The sequence below is a fragment of the Corella eumyota genome, chromosome 3, assembly GCF_963082875.1.
Source record: "Corella eumyota chromosome 3, kaCorEumy4.1, whole genome shotgun sequence".
Lineage (NCBI taxonomy): Eukaryota > Metazoa > Chordata > Ascidiacea > Phlebobranchia > Corellidae > Corella > Corella eumyota.
The window spans coordinates 18200016-18217813 of record NC_137492.1 but is presented as its reverse complement, the minus strand read 5'-3'; the positions used below and the strand labels follow the sequence as shown (position 1 = coordinate 18217813).

Sequence of the window (17798 nt, the reverse complement as noted above, 5' to 3'; positions counted from 1 at the left end):
TTTAGTATAAGTTTTTTCTGCTAGTATAGTATTACCACTAAAAAAGTTATAGCTAAGTTGTTATATAGTATACAGAATTGTCGTTAAAATAGAAGTGGAAAAAATGAAAATTAAAGAATTTTTGTTTTTCGTACTTTTTTCAGGTCAGTTTTAAAATAGTTTTTTGGTATTAAGTTAAGCATGTAACTATGTAATCTATTAAATTTTATTAATCAGCCAAGTATTTTTATTTATTGTTATAAGTATTTTTGTATTAACAGGAGCTTCATTAACTCACGGTCAAATTGTTGAAAACCAGAGCACATCCTGTGAAGCAGTAACGTAAGCTTTATATAAATTATCAATTCACATTCATTAGGAAACCCTTTGTATTAGAAAATGTAGGCTGCAGTCGACAGTAAATTATGTTTAATTGTACCCTTACTTCAATGATTTAGTTGCCTGCTAATTTTGTATTTCTGCTACGAGTTGTAAAAAAAATGTAATTTTCGTGTTTAGTTGCATGTTAACGTTTGTAAAACACCACCAATTTTTTATATTTTTATTTAACCAAACAATATTATTTCTAGTAATTGCACTGATATCGAATTTCAACAACTAGACTGCGTTTGTAATGGGCTAACTGAATGTGCCGAATCCTACCTATCGCCTTGCGACCTAAACTGCCTCGACTATTACGGATGCAAAAACAACCTTCAGAAATGCGTTAAACGCGAGTTTTTGTGTTCTACTGAAGGTACTAGGAACTGTTTAGATTCCTGTCCAAGTGAAAATCGAGATTATGGGCTGGGATTTAAGTGTGAGAGGAACGGTAGAGCTTGCGTAATACCGCAAACGTTTTTAGAAGATGACGTCAAGGACTGTGATAATGGACAAGACTTGTGTTATAAGTTAGGCACCAGGTACAAAATTTCAAGTAAATTTTAAGTTAAAAAATACCAAGTAATAAAAATGAGTTTAAAATAAATTAACTACCTAGAACTAGTATAAGCGTTAGGCTGACCTTTTTGTTTTACTATTTACGGATATCTTGAAAATAATATCACGAAGCCTAGCTAACTCGTGTTATTAATAGAATTTAATAACGAGTATGTGCATATAGTAAAGGTTCTGTTAACCAAATATTACATTTTGTTACGTAATTATTACGCTTTTTTGTACGTTGCGTAACAATCAGTATTTTAATTAAAATTAAATATAAAATTTTTTCGATTTACAATCTAACTCAGCAATTTATTTTATTTTTTTATCATCACCTTAAGGTTTTTTATTTTATTGGGAAAGGGTGCGCTGTTGTATGGTGTTTAAATTAACTGTAATTGCCTGGCTTAAGGCCGAAATATATTGGCATTGGTGCGGCTTGAACCAGAAGCCCTTCGGCTTCTATTGCGATGCCATAATCAGTGTACCAATCTTATTTTTTGTTTATTTTTTTGCAGTGGGGAGTTAGAAATCGACACCGATCTTTGCTTCCAATGTCTGGATGGTTCGATGTTGATCTCCCAACATTCGGTTTGTGATGGAAAAGTAGATTGCCCTGATCTAAGTGATGAATGTATCACTTGTCCTTCTCGTATCGAAGTTTGCGACAAAGTAGTGTAAGAGAATCATAATTTTTTGGGCCTGTTATTAAGCCGTTACCAACCGCTCAAAGAATTTCATATAAGTAATTAACTGCTAGTGTATTATAAGATGGCAAACTTTAAAATAAACTTAAAAAGAATGTAAGTTATGTGTTATAGGCAACACTACACTACAGTTTTTAATATCTAGATATGTTTAACGATTTTAAAACATTTAGTTTTAATTTAGAAACAGTTTTAAAAATGGAGCTTGTAGTTTTGGTGAAGTACGATGCGGTGCCGCGCCAACAAATCGAAACAGTAGCGTAAATTTCCCTCGCTGCATCGCCAAGTCGAGTATTTGTAATGGAGTTTTTGATTGTGCAAATTCAAATGACGAAGAGTAAGTTGATATGTTGTACTGTCATATCACCAAAAACGCCATTTTATTAACAATAAGACATTTTCTATTAACGCCTTTTTACTTTTCTTAACCATTTGAAAGATGCCCTTTAATTTTATCTCTGGAAACCCTACATTTTGTTTGGTTATAATGCAGTCCATTTATATTCGTCATATTAGGTGATTGTGGTTTGTTTTTTAAGCTTGAAGTCAGTTGCCATTTTATTGAATAGAAATTTTTAATCAAAAACCACACAAAAAAATAACAATGTAGCCTCATAATTTAAGGAAATTGTGTTTTTATTTACACACAAATTACTCATTGTTTTTCTTTTAAAATATTTATTACCCTTTTTTAGTTTGATTTTACCATTTTTTTTGTATTATATTCTAGATTTTCTTTTTGTGGTCCCAGTTTTACTTGCGATAAAGCTTCAGAAATTGGGCAAAAATGCAGGTAAAAAATGTTTAACACTATACATACATTATTTAAAATATACACATTTAAACATTTTTTTTAGTGTTTTATATATAATAATTGTTATGTTTACTTTTTCTGGCAGTTGTGAAAATCAGTGTCAAACCATCATAATAAATATTACAACCGACAACCTAAATCGACCAGCCAAAAGATGTCCACCACACAATAGTGACTCACAAACAATTATTACTTGCCCAGCAGTAGGTTTTTTTTGTATATATCTTTATCCTCGATGTGGGAAAGTCGCATGCGCGACTTAAACATAGAGTAACATCAGTTACTTCGACCCAGTCTCAAGTTGCCTATGGCAGTTTGGGATATTATAGATTATAATTGCCCGATAATTAAGCTGCTGATTAAGTGCTAGCTTAGCAGGTGTTCTTACCGTTTATGGCGCCTTACTAAAGGGCGCTACAGCATGAGTTCAGTGGGGATTGAACCCAGGCCTCATGTGTGGTGTAGCAAGTGTTCTTACCACTACACCACGCAGCCGGTTTTATGGTAATAGTGCACATTGCTTACTATTTACACATTGTTCAATATTCTAAATAGAGACTCATTGTTGAATAACATAGCTAATTTTTTTCCAAAACGTGCAAGTTCAGATCCAAAAATGATAAACTTTTTAATAGGAACCCCCTCAAAGAGCAATAATGTGCAACGGTCGGGCAGAGTGTGCAAACTCAGATGACGAAGCAAACTGCCCCGACCGGTTCCGTTGCTCAAATATTTCAGATGGTTTGATCAGTATTCATCTTTCTACTCTTTGTGACGGATACTGTGACTGTGCGGACGGAAGTGATGAAACCGAATCCGCGTGTCCGCATCGGTTCCATTGTCGTTCTGATTGTGACGCAACAAAGGTTTTTTTTTATTATATATCTTTATCTTCGATGTGGGAAAGTCGAATGTGCGACTTAAACATAGAGTAACATCAGTTACTCCGTCCCAGTCTCGAGTTGCCTGTGGCAGTTTGGAATATTATAGATTATAATTGCCCGATAATTATGCTGCTGATTAAGTGCTGGCTCAGCAGAAGTTTGTACCATTTATAGCGCCTTACTTAAAAGCGCTACAGCATGAGATCAGTGGGGATTGAACCCACGACCTCATGTGTGGTGTAGCAAGTGTTCTTACCACTACACCACGCTGCCGGTTTTGTAGGTTGGATACATACTTTTAAAAGGTTTTTTACTTTTTTATTTTCTACTAATTTTGTTTTTCTTTAGCTTCAAAATATTGACCAAAGCCAAGTTTGTGATTTTAGAATTAATTGTCCTGAAAGTTTTAAAGATGAACTCAATTGTTCGCTTAGCGAAAGATTTTATTGCGAAACTGGATTTCCTCTTTTTATCAGAATAAGACAGGTTGGAAAATGTTAATTATTTTTTTTAAATATTATATTTTTGTAAATATGCAACAAAACCTGTAGCAGTACTTTTTGTGCCCCTATTGTTACAAAAATTTCCCTTTTCTTAAAATTCTCGTAGGTAAACGATGGTAAATTTGACTGTGCTGACCAATCAGACGAATGCAGGGAAGATTTTGAAAGTTTTACTGACATTTTTTTCCACTCGCGACAAAACTTGATTGGAAGTAAATCCCTGTTTGTGTTTATATGGGTCGTGGCTATACTTGCTTTAGTGGGTAACCTGGTAAGTCAAGGTAACTTAATAAGTTAAATAATGTTTAATTATTAAAAAAAATGTTAAATTTTACCTTCTAGATCGTGATAGTTTATCAGATTCGAATCCTGGTTTTTACATCAAAAACCAAAATGTTCCGGTCAATTCGGGCTAATCATTTTCTTGTATTAACCTTAGCCATATCGGGGTTACTAATGGGCATCTATCTGTTTTCTCTTGGCATTGCATACCACCAGTTATCAGGCTCCTACTGTCAGAAAGCTTTAGAATGGAGGTCAAGCCAACTGTGTACAGCCATGGGCGTGCTGGTTCTGATTGCAAGCGAGACATCAGTGTTAACTATGGTTCTGTTAACCCTTTTTCGTTTATATGCAGTAGTCAAGGTAAAAGTTTGAACATTTGTACTGCTCTCTTTAAAAAATCATGCTGATTTTTATATTTTTCTAGCCCTACTATACATCGGAACGCCCCAAATTAAAGTGGGTCATTCTTACCGTCGCATTAATATGGGGCTTCGCCATCGCTGTATCCGCCTTACCCCTAACAGGGGTTTACATCTCATTTTACCCAGAGGAAGCCTGGATATACGGGAATCGATTTTTGCCATCTTTCGAAGACGTAACGATCGAAAGTGCGAAGAGTTACCTGTTACAGTCGGTCACTTATTCCAAGTTTCTAATGGAAAATCCCAGACTTGTATCTGATTTTGTGACAAGTATTAACAGCGCGAATACCTGGGATGCCTTAGAAAATATCTCTGATCGTTTATTTACTGGAGATAAACGGTTAAACGTCGCTGGTCGATTCGGGTATGTTAAATCAAAAACTTAAAATTTGTTTAACATAAACTTTGGCTAATTTTCACTGTTGTTTATTTTAAGGTATTACAATACACACAGTGTATGCATTCCAGCTTTGTTTAGTAGCGGAAATGGAAGTTACCAACCTTTATCACTCGGGTTAACTATTCTAAACTTCGTGTCGTTTCTCATCATAGCTGCATGCTATTTTGCAATTTACTTGCTAACTATAGGGAAGCAGTCTACAGATTCGGCTGACCATAAAGAATCAGGTAATGGCTTTTTTATTATTCATTTTTAGACGAATAAAAAAATGGTAAGAGTGTTAACCTAAAGCTTTACTTTTTATGTTTCAAACTAGTTCGACTTCAGTGGAAAATTTTCCGTCTAATAGCCACCGATTTTGTTTGTTGGATTCCCATTTGTATTCTTGCTTTTCTAAAATTCGCTGGATACCAAATCAACGGCGATGTATATGTTATAGTAGCTCTTATTCTACTACCTATAAACAGTGCAGTGAACCCAATATTGTATTCAAGCGCCTTGCCAAAGATATGCGGTTATGTTACAGACACTTTTAAACAACTAAAATCGCAAAGGCTGAGGCAGGGTAGTGTGGACACCATTTTAACTGTACAAAAGTCGACAGCCCAGGGTTTATAAATATTTTTATATTAAAAAATGCAAACATTTTTGTAAATTAGATATTTACTGCCATTTTTAGCAACTATATGCATGACATGTGACTGCTATACAATTAGAAAAAAAGTTTTAAAATAGAAATTAAGATTTCTACCTCTCCTAGTTTCTGTCTGATTTATGCACTAAAAACAATTTTTTGGATTTTATTTTACAAAAAATTACCTAAATATAGCAAACAACAAAACACTAAAAACATTTAAAATTGTAATTTAAAAGCATGACAATTTTCTGATTGTATTTTAAACATGATTTTAAATGCATGAATATTAGATGGTTTTTAACCGATTTTTTAACAATTTTTCCTAAATGGAAAATAATATTTCGCAAAAGTTTAGTTTTTAAATTTTTTTCTTCTTTGCACGAATTTCATTTAATGTTTCTTCAATCGATCTTTGATCTCTTTTATTCGAACTTGGAACTGTAAAAAAAATCAAAAAATTTTTTTTTGTTAAAAAAAAAATGTACAATTGTACTATATATCTTGTACTTAAATTAAAATTAGTCTGCTGTATGGTTTTTAACTAAAAAAAATGACCCTGTCTTGAACAGAGCCTCTTACTTCATAATAATTGTCAAAATATTCACTCACCCATTCCAAATGACTGATTGACTTCAGTTTTTCGAGCAGCATCTTTGGCAGAACTTTTTCCGATAATATGATTATATTTGTCCTTATAGTTGGTATTCGGCTCGACTTGCATCTTTTGACTACTGACTTTTGTATTTACTTGCTCTTTTAATCGCTCACTAGCCTTTAAAGTAATAAAGTACAGTGTAAGTATTGAAATAATTGATTTTTTTAAGGTTATGTTAATTATTGTTTATCATGCAAGGTTTTATATTCTACCTTTTGTTTCAATAAATTATTTTCTTTCTCTTTTTCCGAACTCCATTCCTCTCCTCTGTTGTATGCTTCAATTTCTTGCTCACTAGGGGGATGCTCTTTTTTCATTAACATCACATATCTAACTTTTAAAAAAAACAATAATTTTTTAGCATACATTTGAAATTGGTAATTTTTTTTAACAAAATAAAGCCTTACCTATCTACTTCTTCTTTACCGAAAGCTTGTGTGGTCAAACCGGCTACATCGGCCATTTCATGTCTGCAATAATCAAAAAAAATTAACTTCAAAGCAAATTTTTTGACAACTTTAACATGAATTGAATTCTTTTGTAGTCTATGTACACTATCTCAAATAAAAAAAATTTGTCAAAACTTTGGCTGTATTATTATAACTTGGTGTAGTGGTCAGAACACTTGTCTTCACTACATGAGGCCATGTGTTCAATCCCCAGTGACCTCATGCTGTAGTGCCCTTAAGTAAGTGACTATAAATGGTATTTACTCCTGCTTATTAAAAATTGTTATTTTTTTATTTAGATTTTAATTTACTTACACGATACTTCGTTCCAATTTGTTCATTGGTTTGCATTTGTGTCGGGTATTTTCTGAATCGTTAACAAAATTGTTGATTACTTTTTCAACTCCAACGCGAAACTTTTCTTTTAGTTGTCGTTCCAGTCGCTGCTGTTTTTTCATTTTCTCTTGTTCAGCTAAATATAAAATATATATATGGTTAAAATTTTTTTTTTTGTATATATCTTTATCCTCGATGTGGGAAAGTCGAATGCACGATTTAAACATAGAGTAACATCAGTTACTCCGACCCAGTCTTGAGTTGCCTGTGGCAGTTTGGGATATTATAGAGACTATAATTGCCCGGTAATTATACTGCTGATTAAGTGCTGGCTCAGCAGGAGTTCATACCGTTTATAGCGCCTTACTCAAGAGCATGAGATCAGTGGGGATTAAACCCACGACCACATGTGTGGTGTAGCAAGTGTTCTTACCAATATAAAGCAAAATTTGAAGGAGCATAAGTAATACAAACAGACAAACAAAAAAATATTAAATTTTTCTTGCCTTTTATTTTCTTTTTCTCTGCATCTGAAGCTGTTGGTGGCTTTTCCATTGACCCTAAAATAGAGCCAAGCAAATCCATTTTGTTATTTTGCAGTTAGCTGTTGAGCAATTGCTACAACAAGCAGACAGATTTTGTTTTTAAATTGTCAAAAGCAGTTAAGTAGTCTGCTTATCACCAGTTCGTTATTTTTTGGTGGCCTTTTTCTGTATTATATTTTGTTTAATTTACGTGCACATATGCCGTGTCATACAAAATATTCAAATTATCTTAAACTGTTCCCTATTCTAAACAATAACAAAATAAATTCACTAGAAATCAATGCACAAAGCTTAATCTACTTTAACATGCTATGTAGAGTCTTCGAAGCATTCGAGCATAGTAATTATATTCTTCCGTGATTTTTATTTTTAAATTTAAATAATTTCGTTATGTAAATAGAAGAAAATTATCCTACAAAAGCTTTAAGAATAAAGTTTATTAAACTTTTTCAGTTTTAATTTTTTTGTGCTATGTAAAATCTTCGTCTACATTAAAATAATCTGTTGAGCATTACCAAAACACAATAAAATACATATATTTTATTTACAAAACACAGTAATTATGATGTGAAGGCAACATTTGAACACTAAATTCAATTTAAAATAAATACTTTTTTCCAACCAACTTTACCATTATCTTATAATAAGAATCATTAGTAAGCATTAGCTGAAAAATTTTATCGACACACAGTAGGCTGTTAATAAAAAATAAATCTATAATAAAAAAAATAAATATTAGGAACATCAAGGATTTTATAACTCTTTATAACATTTATTTATACAAAATTTTAAATATATCCTAAAGTCTTTAGAGTGACATACGGTAAAAATGCCAACAACCATCGGAGGCTTGAAGTGCTGTAAAATACAAATGCAAATTTTAACAGAAATAAACTAAAATTTTAATTCTAAAAAATCTTATTAAAAAAAGTATAAGTGTGATTTCTGTAACAATTGACTTTAGTATTTTAAATTTAAAACAGTCCCTTTTAGATATATTTACGTAATTCTGCAATGTTTTATTCTTACCTTATTCTTGATGCACCACCTCCAATATTAACACATTCACCCACATCTTGGTTAAATGGAAAGGGATCACAGCTCCGACATTGGCCAGGAGCCGCATTGCCAGACAGAATATTGGCAGTCAACGATTCACCTTGGCAAAAAAGATGTTTTTACAATAACCATTGCTTTTTACAAATTGTTTTGTTAAGTTTGGCCTTTTAAATATAAACGAAGGTATTAAACATTTAAGTATTTGTTTAATAAAATACTGCACAACGTTTTTTGTTGTATGTTTTAATAACACATGAAAATTCAAATGATATTACCTACTGGTACGATGTCAACTGTCATCATCATTCCAGTATCTTCATGGTTTAAAATATGACAGTGGATTACAACTTCGCCTGTGAATTTGTGAGCCATAAAGCGAATCTAAACAACAAAAATAACAACAATTACTGGCAGCTTGGTGTAGTGGTCAGAACACTTCCTACACTTCAAAAGGTCCTGGAATTGATTCCCTGTGATCTTATGCTGTAAAGCCTTTAACTAAGGCGCTACAAAAGGTATGAACTTCTGCTGAGCCAGCACTTTATCAGCAGCTAAATTACCTTTTTTTTCCAATTTGCCACAGGCAACTCGAGACTGGGTTGAGTTAACTGTTGTCATTCGACCTTGCCACATCGAGGATAAAAATATATACAAAAAAAATCGAAAAATAATTTAAAGTATATCGAACTATTATATACTAGAATACCGTAATGTTGGACAATGGTGGTACTAATATCACATCTCTAATGTCGTTCTGTTGAACGTAACCCAGCGTCCCCCCACCTAAAGCATCGTATCTTAAATCGTGACCAATAAACTGCAGCAAGTTGGGATTAATCTGTAAGGGCTGAGGTGACGGGACTAAAATTATAACAAATTTAAATAATAAAAATACGAATTTGAAAATAAGTTATTAAAGTTTTTACCGTATCCATCGTACTGAAAGTTACATAACTCGGGTGTTACCACATCTTGCGAACTTATATATACCAAGTTTTGCTGCTGCATAATCCCAATAGGTCCAGTATATGCAGTGTAGTTAATAACCTTGGAATATTAATTTAAGTTAGCAATGTTTTTTGAATTTTAGGTGAGTTTAGCACAAAGTTATTTCCGATCAACTTAGAACACCTGAAAGTGGTTGATGTGAATATGAATTGGGTGGCCTGTTGTAGGGTCAGCGTTAGTCAAATACCATTGTTGGACTGAACCGAGTTCCATTTTATATCTATATCAAAGAAAACAATTTTATTTATATGTAAAAAATGGTCTCAATTTAAAATACAGGGCCTTTACAAATAAACCGGCAGCGTAGTGTAGTGGTAAGAACACTTGCTACACCACGCATGAGTGCGCGGGTTCAATCCCCACTGATCTCATGCTGTAGCGCCCTTGAGTAAGGCGCTATAAACGGTATGAACTCCTGCTGAGCCAGCACTTAATCAGCAGTATAATTATCGGGCAATTATAATCTATATAATATTCCAAACCGCCACAGGCAACTCGAGACTGGGTTGGAGTAACAGTTGTTACTCTATGTTTAAGTCGCGCATTCGACTTTCCCACATCGAGGATAAAGATATATACAAAAAAAAGGAAATAATTCTTAGGCTAAAGTTAGGCGCTCCAGATTAGATTTTCAAGTAGTACAAATACCTGAAATATGTATTTGATGAAAACCTATCTCGATTAAGCCTGGTACCAGGACTGGCTTCCACTACAAAATGACCGGTAACCTGATCTAGGGTAAGTCCTTGGTAACCTTGTAACCAAGATGGACGCGCGGGCAAAGGTGTTGGAACAGTTGCAGTCGTTGCTGTACCCGTTACAGTTATAAGTAAAAGTGCCCTAGTGTTGTAACGCTCAAACTGACCAATCGATAGTCTATCTGCATTGCTTGGAACGGAGCGTAGCTATATTTAAATAGAACAACATTAGCAAAAAATTTAAATACAAGAGTATGCTTTATATAAAAGTTACCTGATAATTGCCTGGCTCGTTGCAAACCACTAGCCAGTCAGCTTTCGCGGAAGGCACGAGTAGTGTTTTTCCTAATCTAGCAGGTCTTGCTTCGTCTAAATAGACCCCGTCGTAAGCGATTTCACGAAATTCGCAACCAGTTGCTGCATTATTGTTGTTTTCGTTTGTAATCATCAGCTCTAGAAGTGAACTTCCAGCAGCGTTAACCATGCTAAACAAATGATGTTTTTTAAGGTTTTTCGGGGTCTAAAAAGGAGGTGTTGTTTTTTTAACTGGTTTTACCGAAAACGTTTTAGTTGTCCAGTAGTGAACGAAACTCTTGGCGAAATCTGACCGTTAGTTGTGTAAATATTGACATTTTCTTCTAAATATTCTTCCAGGTTTTGGCCAGCATTAGCTCCAGTCAATACAAATCCATTCAATCTAAACGGAAAACAAAAGCAAACTTCATACAACCTCGGTTAAAAAACGACTTTTAATATTAGAAATAAATTTATTAGAAATAAGTTTTTATTGTCTAAAAAAGTTACCTGAAAACAACGTCATCTTCAATTTGCCTTTGGAGATTTGCAAAACCTCTGCCACCGCCGGCGTCGTAAGCTAGAAAAGGTTGAAACAGTAAAACATATTCATGTTCACAATTGTTAGGACAAGAGGCACTTTGTATATCAGCTGGTACTGTCGAATCAGTTGGATCTTGAACTATAATCGTTCCAGCTAGTCCACTATGTACCTTTTGTAAAATACTTACATACAATCATCTTGTTAAATTATCAAGCTTGCCTTTATATCAATATAATTGTATGCTTAGTACACGTTTTACACCAAGGCCTAATATAATGCTTATACAGCATTATGCAGATGTTATTCTTATTTAATAGAGGTAAAGTTTTTATTGATTTACCTGAAAAATTGTGCTACCGTGGAGATGGGGATGATACCAATAAGTTCCGGATGGGTTTTCTGGGTCAATTTGGTATATATATTGAAAGGTGCCGCCAGGTTCAACATGCTCGAATACGTTGTCTTGTGGGGACTTCAAAAAGAAAGTGAAATTGTTATTTTAAGTATGGTTACGTTGCTTGTACGATAGGATTATGTGAATAAGTTTTATAATGGTCTATATATTTATTGGATGGTAATGCTATAGCATAAACCGTACTTGATGTAAGTTTATTTTTTATTTAAAAAAGGGGTTGTTTAATACATTTAAGCTATTGCAAAAACATACCGCGCTACTTATATGCAGTCCATGGGTATGTAAATTCGTGCTGTTGGGCAATCGGAGTTGGTTTTGTGCTTCTGTTTTTTGAGGAAGAGTAAGGCTGTTTATCTAAAAATTTAACAGGTAATGCTAAAGTTGTAAATTTGCATATACCTTACAAAGTAATTTGCTAACACACAGCTTACCAAATTAACAGTTACAACATCGCCTCGGTTAACTCTCCAAGTAGGCCCGGGAAATCCCCCGTTGTAAGTTCTTCTAAAAAGGGTCAACCACTCTACAGTTAGTTGAGTGACATCGACTGTTAAGGTAATGGTAGCAACTCCATTGGACGAAACTACTTCTGGTGGCTCAACTAACGTCTCACCACCTAGCGTGTAAAAGTTATTGTTTTTAATACTACTAACACTCAAAATGAGTATAAGGCTTATATGATACCTTAAACCAAACAATTTCTTACAATTAATAAACAAAAATATGCAATTTTTTTTGAAATTGACCCTTTAAACTTTTGTGTAATTAAGACTTTATCTTTTAGAATACCTTACCTGTAAAGTCACAGGGATTAGTGTTGCTGCAATCTTGCCCGTTTACATTTCCGAAAAACGCAAGACAAAATATTAAAACAATTTTTAAATACATTAACATCCGCTTCATTTGTATAAACTATCAAGACTTGCTTTAAATAAAACATAATTTACCTTTGCCAGTTTAAAGGAACAGTGACCCTATTTGAGTTGGGTTAGGCACAACAGACTATATATATATATCTCTTATTGAATGGGTTTAAGGTTTCAAAGGTGTTTGTACGATATGTGAGCCTTTGTCTTCGAACAATTACGCAAGCCTATATTTCATTCGTCTTGTCAGCTATGAAAAGCGCTATACTTTAAACACTATCTGGTATTTTTCTTATGTTATCCCAACTGTAACTTGTTTCCGTAGAGACTAATTACGTTGTGAAAACAATATTGACTTGCAGTTTTCTGATTCACCATATTAATATTTCCAATAAAGCTAATACAATGAAAATATGACAAAAAACTTTCTATTATTGGCAAACCATATGTTTTATTTAACTGAGCAACATTGTTAAAAAAAAATTTTATCAACCCACTTTTGATAAAATGTCTCTTTTTATTTATTTTTTTAAACAAAATGAAACTTGATACACTTTTAATAAAATTTTTTCACATTTTTAAACTCCACAACTTCAAATAAGAAGAAAAATATCCAATTTATTTTAAATGTATTCATTAAAATTTTATTTAATAGGAGACAACGTTCTTTTTTAGTAAACTAAAGTTCGAATGTTTGTTTAATAAATTCAAATGTTTCTGATTTTGGTAACGGCAAAAAATTACTTTACGCAATTTTTAATAGTAACTAATAAATCAAATAGTATTATTGCCTTGGGTATTAAAATATCCTATTTTTAGATTTTGTGATTTTTATTTATTCAATAAAATATTGCCACTACATGAATTACGTGATTTCATATTTCTATGTGGTGTAAAAGTTAATGTCAATAGGGCTGTCTCTTATCTATAAAGAAGTCGCGTGAATGTCAAAATTGTTTATACAGTTTATAGTAATAACTGGCTTTAACTAGGCTCAGGTTAAATTGGAAAAGGTTTTTAATTTGATTAACTCCTGCTTAATTTAACATTTAGCTAACAAATTGGGCTTTTTATAAGTTTATTTGTTTTTTTTTCTTAGGTTTTTAAATTTAATTTTCGGTTGCAAATTTTTGTTCTTATTTTTTTTTTATTTTGGTTTTTCGCACATTGATAGAAGTAAATAATAAATACGATATACAATTAATATTACAACAATGCGACGGGAAAAATGACAAAATCAATTTATTGATTTAAAACATGCCAAAAGTATTAATGTTTACATAAAGATTTTAAGTATGTTATGGCATGGTCACCAAACCCAAGACAAATATAACTTATATAACTCTAACTTAGATAACATAGCTTCACACGTCTTATTTACTTTTATTTATTTCTATTTAGGATTTAATTTTTTTTTGTTAAAATCTGCTGCCTGACTTTTTAGTTAAAATGGCTGCAACGAAATTTGGTCTGGAGGTGATTACTAAAGCTCGGGCCGTTCCAGCTGTAAACACCAACTGGGAGGTGGGAAAATATCGCAACCAGCTCAGCCATATTCAGAAAGATTCCGGTGAGGTGGAGCGTCGGTTTCAAAAATGGAATTACATCAATCAACAGTATTGTCGTGTTGGTTTGTTGAATCACGATTTTCTACAGGAAAGCGACAGCATCGTTAAAATAGCTCGAAAAAGGATGACGGAAGATCAGGTCCAAGCGAGATATTTTCGCGTCAATCGTGCTATTATTTTGACAGCCAATCACCAGCTTCTGCCACCTGATCAATGGACCCCAATGGATGCCGAGCATGACTACATGAGAGATCTTTTATTTGAAACTGGCAATGAAGTCCGTGAAAGAAATTTGATAAAATGTGCTCTGTCGGATTTTGAGGATTATTATGAGCGGTTGTTGCTGATTCCATTTCGAATGTGGAATTACAACGAAATTCGAAACCTTCGTGCTACCCTTAAGAAAGAAGTTGTTAACTATCCAGTTTAACATTTCAAAAGTTTTAGAAAATATTGATATTCGCGTTTAATTTAAAATTCATTTGTAAAATTCTGTTTATTAAATAAAAAAAGTTCATATTTGTTCTGTTATTTATATATACCTACGCTCTAAATTTAAACTTGGTATTGTATTTTGGCTTAACAAACATGCATAATATTTTCTGTAATATCTACTAAATTTATTGTGTGTGCATTTTGGTATTTAAATTATTGAATTTAATATTAGTTTTGGTAACTTTATAATACGAACAATCTGTGTGCTTTGTTTTATTTATTGTGTTTTTGGTTTCAGGTTTATTTCTAGGTTTATATTTGTTTAAAAAAATTGTTCAATGGAAGACAAAACGCCGCTGAAAAAACTAAGTGAGGAAAGTCTTACCAAGCAACCTGATGAGGTCTTCGATTTACTTGAAAAGCTTGGGGAGGGAGCATATGGGTGTGTGTACAAGGCAATCTACAAAGAAGCGGGACAGGTGGTTGCAATTAAACAAGTACCAGTCGAATCTGATTTGCAGGAAATAATAAAGGAAATTGCAATTATGCAGCAATGTGACTCTACCTATGTTGTTAAGTATTATGGAAGCTACTTTAAAAACACTGATTTGTGGATTGTAATGGAATACTGTGGGGCAGGCTCGGTGTCTGATATCATTCGCTTGCGACGTAAAACGCTAACAGAAGAAGAAATAGCAACTGTATTAAAAGACACTCTCAAGGGCTTGGAATACTTGCACTTCATGAGGAAAATACACAGGGATGTGAAAGCAGGAAACATATTACTAAACACGGATGGAAATAGCAAATTGGCAGATTTTGGGGTTGCCGGGCAGTTGACTGATACAATGGCAAAACGAAACACTGTGATTGGAACACCATTTTGGATGGCCCCCGAAGTTATTCAGGAAATAGGGTATGTATTAAAAATAAAATATGCAATAACATATTGTTAAAGATATATATTACTAATAAAATGTAACCTGTTGTTTCTATGATACTTAATAAAAATTCTAAATACTAATATTAAGATTGTACATCGCACAACTTAATGGTCTTACCCATAATACTCTTTTTCTTGATTTTTTAATTTATTTTGTTTCAGGTATGACTGTGTTGCCGACATTTGGTCACTCGGTATCACAGCAATCGAGATTGCTGAAGGAAAACCCCCTTACTCGGACATTCACCCGATGCGAGCCATCTTCATGATTCCTACCAAACCTCCTCCAACATTTCGGGATCCTGAAAAGTAAGATTAAAAATGTTTAAAAATCTTGACTAAACTATTAACAGAATTAATATATTTTTGGTACTAAATTTTGAATATATAGCCTCATTACAAAATTGTTTAACAATTTTAGTGTTATTTAAAAAATGAACCATTTTTTCATTAATTCCACAGCAAAATGCTAATGTTTTATTTTTTGACTATTTTAATATTCATTGCAGATGGTCAGACACTTTTATCGATTTTGTGAGTAAATGTTTGGTCAAAAGTCCTGCTCAAAGAGATACCGCAACCATGCTGTTACAACACACTTTTATTAAAGAAGCAAAGCCACATAGCATATTAAGGGTAATTTGTTTTTGTATTTTGTAAAAAAACTTTCTGAATAGGGTGTTGTTATTAAATGTAAAATTTTTTTAGGACATGGTACAAGAAGCAATGGAAATCAAACGACAGAAGTTAAAGAATGGATCAGAGTCAGAAGAAGAAGATGATGATGAGATTGATGGAACAATGATCAAAGCAACGATGAAGCACATGGATGCCACCACAGATTCCTCTGTCAGTTCCGGGACGATGATACAGCATGACAGTCTCGATGGTTCAATGGGAACAATGGTTATTAATGACGATGATGATGAAAACAGTAGCACGATGCAGAGGTTTGATACCGGACCATCTCCTAATAATTCCGGAAGCGGGAACCGCCCGGCTTTTATGAACTATTTTGATAATGTCAAAAGTGACGAGCGCTCCAATTCTGGAGCAAGAAAAGATGGTGTACCTCCGGAAGAGGCTTGGAAGTTTAGCAAAAACATCACAGAAATGGACTTTGATTTTCTTAAGACTCTAGACATCAAGGAGCTTCATTCTCGGTTGAGTTCATTAGATCCTCTTATGGAGCGAGAGATTGAAGATTTAAGAAAGAGATATCATGAAAAACGACAACCTATTCTTGATGCAATTGACGCTAAAAAAAGACGACAGCAAAATTTTTAAAAGTTTTTTCATTGCCTAAGCGTACTAGTGCAATCAAAACTGTTCGATAATTTTCTGTCCAAAAATATGTATATTGTTATGATAGCTCTTTTTAAATAAAGGCTGTGCCAATTTTGGAAGACAAAATAACTTAAAATTAGGTTTAGTTATCTACCAAACATTATACAAACAATAAAAATGTTTTTTTTACTCTCTTTGTGCCTATTATTTATAAATCATCAGAATTGTTATGTAAATTATGTCATTTGACCAATGTGTTTGGTATGCACCAATTTTTTTCCTGATGCTTTTATTTATTTGCACCAGGATTGTTTTTTTTAACTTAAATTTTTATCTGTCCAATTGGTTGGCAATGTCAACAATTATTTTCTTGTTTTTTTAATGTTATTCTTCCGATTTTTGTAGCATTAGAGAGTTCACTGTTCTTTAAATTTTAGGATCAGTATCGTTTTAAGTTAAAAAAATAACTGTTTAAAGGACCACACTGTTAATTATGAAAAAATTACAGTCATAAATAATTTATTTTTTAATAATCAAATACCCGTCAATCAATATATTTTCTAGAATTGTTTTTCTTTTGTATACACACTGCTGCAACTGTTGATTTTTTATTACTCAGAATCTAAAATAAACTACTTACTATATAAGTTAAATGTTGTAATATTTTTTTAAAGTTTGTCATAAATTTACATGTAAAAGAATAATATTATTGTAGGTCCCTAAAACAAAACTACTAATATGGTTTAAAAACATATTGAGACATACTTTTTATGACTTTAGTGTTTTCTATTACAGTAACAGTTTATGTTAGTGTAGGCCTGTTACTTTCGTGTTTGTTTGAAGAACTAAACAATAGTTGGTGTGAAAATTAGAACAATAAAACGTTTTGTCACATAGTATTGGCTATAGTACTCTGTGATAAAGTAGGTCAATCATCTGTTTATGTGGTATAACCTGCTTTTAGGAACATTATTATATATGCTTTGAACATTTTTATGGATAAATAAACTAAGTAAAAACCAGGCCAATAGACGAACTTAAAAATGGACTGTTTGTGTGAAATCTAGATTGTACTATAACGTTGCAAAAAACTTTAATAAACGAAATAAATAATCATAAAAAC

The 17798-nt window shown here is 32.8% G+C and overlaps 5 protein-coding genes across 5 annotated transcripts; 3 read left to right on the top strand and 2 right to left on the bottom strand.

Moving 5' to 3' along the window:
• Window positions 1-30: 30 nt before the first annotated feature.
• Window positions 31-6799, top strand: LOC145745369 (uncharacterized). The gene is made up of 14 exons (XM_082563425.1): window positions 31-143; window positions 261-321; window positions 570-902; window positions 1440-1598; window positions 1813-1965; window positions 2359-2421; window positions 2528-2645; window positions 3078-3308; window positions 3675-3812; window positions 3936-4100; window positions 4172-4474; window positions 4539-4900; window positions 4973-5163; window positions 5253-6799. The coding sequence occupies exons 1-14, from the start codon at window positions 104-106 to the stop codon at window positions 5552-5554; spliced, it is 2619 nt and encodes an 872-aa protein (XP_082419551.1). The 5' UTR covers window positions 31-103; the 3' UTR covers window positions 5555-6799.
• Window positions 5733-7818, bottom strand: LOC145745379 (sperm-associated antigen 7 homolog). The gene is made up of 6 exons (XM_082563441.1): window positions 7520-7818; window positions 6993-7149; window positions 6636-6698; window positions 6441-6558; window positions 6183-6345; window positions 5733-6011 (listed from the first exon to the last, which is right to left on the bottom strand). The coding sequence occupies exons 1-6, from the start codon at window positions 7596-7598 to the stop codon at window positions 5932-5934; spliced, it is 660 nt and encodes a 219-aa protein (XP_082419567.1). The 5' UTR covers window positions 7599-7818; the 3' UTR covers window positions 5733-5931.
• Window positions 7819-8089: 271 nt separating this feature from the next.
• LOC145745114 (multicopper oxidase mco-like) lies at window positions 8090-12543 on the bottom strand. Its single transcript, XM_082563109.1, has 14 exons — window positions 12371-12543; window positions 12008-12192; window positions 11829-11930; window positions 11502-11633; window positions 11128-11330; window positions 10880-11020; window positions 10598-10808; window positions 10274-10530; window positions 9749-9845; window positions 9544-9664; window positions 9324-9478; window positions 8893-8998; window positions 8588-8717; window positions 8090-8416 (listed from the first exon to the last, which is right to left on the bottom strand). Exons 1-14 carry the CDS (start codon window positions 12477-12479, stop codon window positions 8347-8349), a joined length of 2019 nt encoding a protein of 672 aa, XP_082419235.1. The 5' UTR covers window positions 12480-12543; the 3' UTR covers window positions 8090-8346.
• A 1281-nt stretch (window positions 12544-13824) lies between these two features.
• LOC145745838 (cytochrome b-c1 complex subunit 7-like) lies at window positions 13825-14743 on the top strand. The gene has a single exon (XM_082564007.1). The coding sequence runs from the start codon at window positions 13892-13894 to the stop codon at window positions 14438-14440; it is 549 nt and encodes a 182-aa protein (XP_082420133.1). The 5' UTR covers window positions 13825-13891; the 3' UTR covers window positions 14441-14743.
• Window positions 14744-14783: 40 nt separating this feature from the next.
• Window positions 14784-17246, top strand: LOC145745835 (serine/threonine-protein kinase 3-like). The gene is made up of 4 exons (XM_082564002.1): window positions 14784-15361; window positions 15551-15697; window positions 15898-16024; window positions 16097-17246. The coding sequence occupies exons 1-4, from the start codon at window positions 14784-14786 to the stop codon at window positions 16673-16675; spliced, it is 1431 nt and encodes a 476-aa protein (XP_082420128.1). The 3' UTR covers window positions 16676-17246.
• Window positions 17247-17798: the final 552 nt, after the last annotated feature.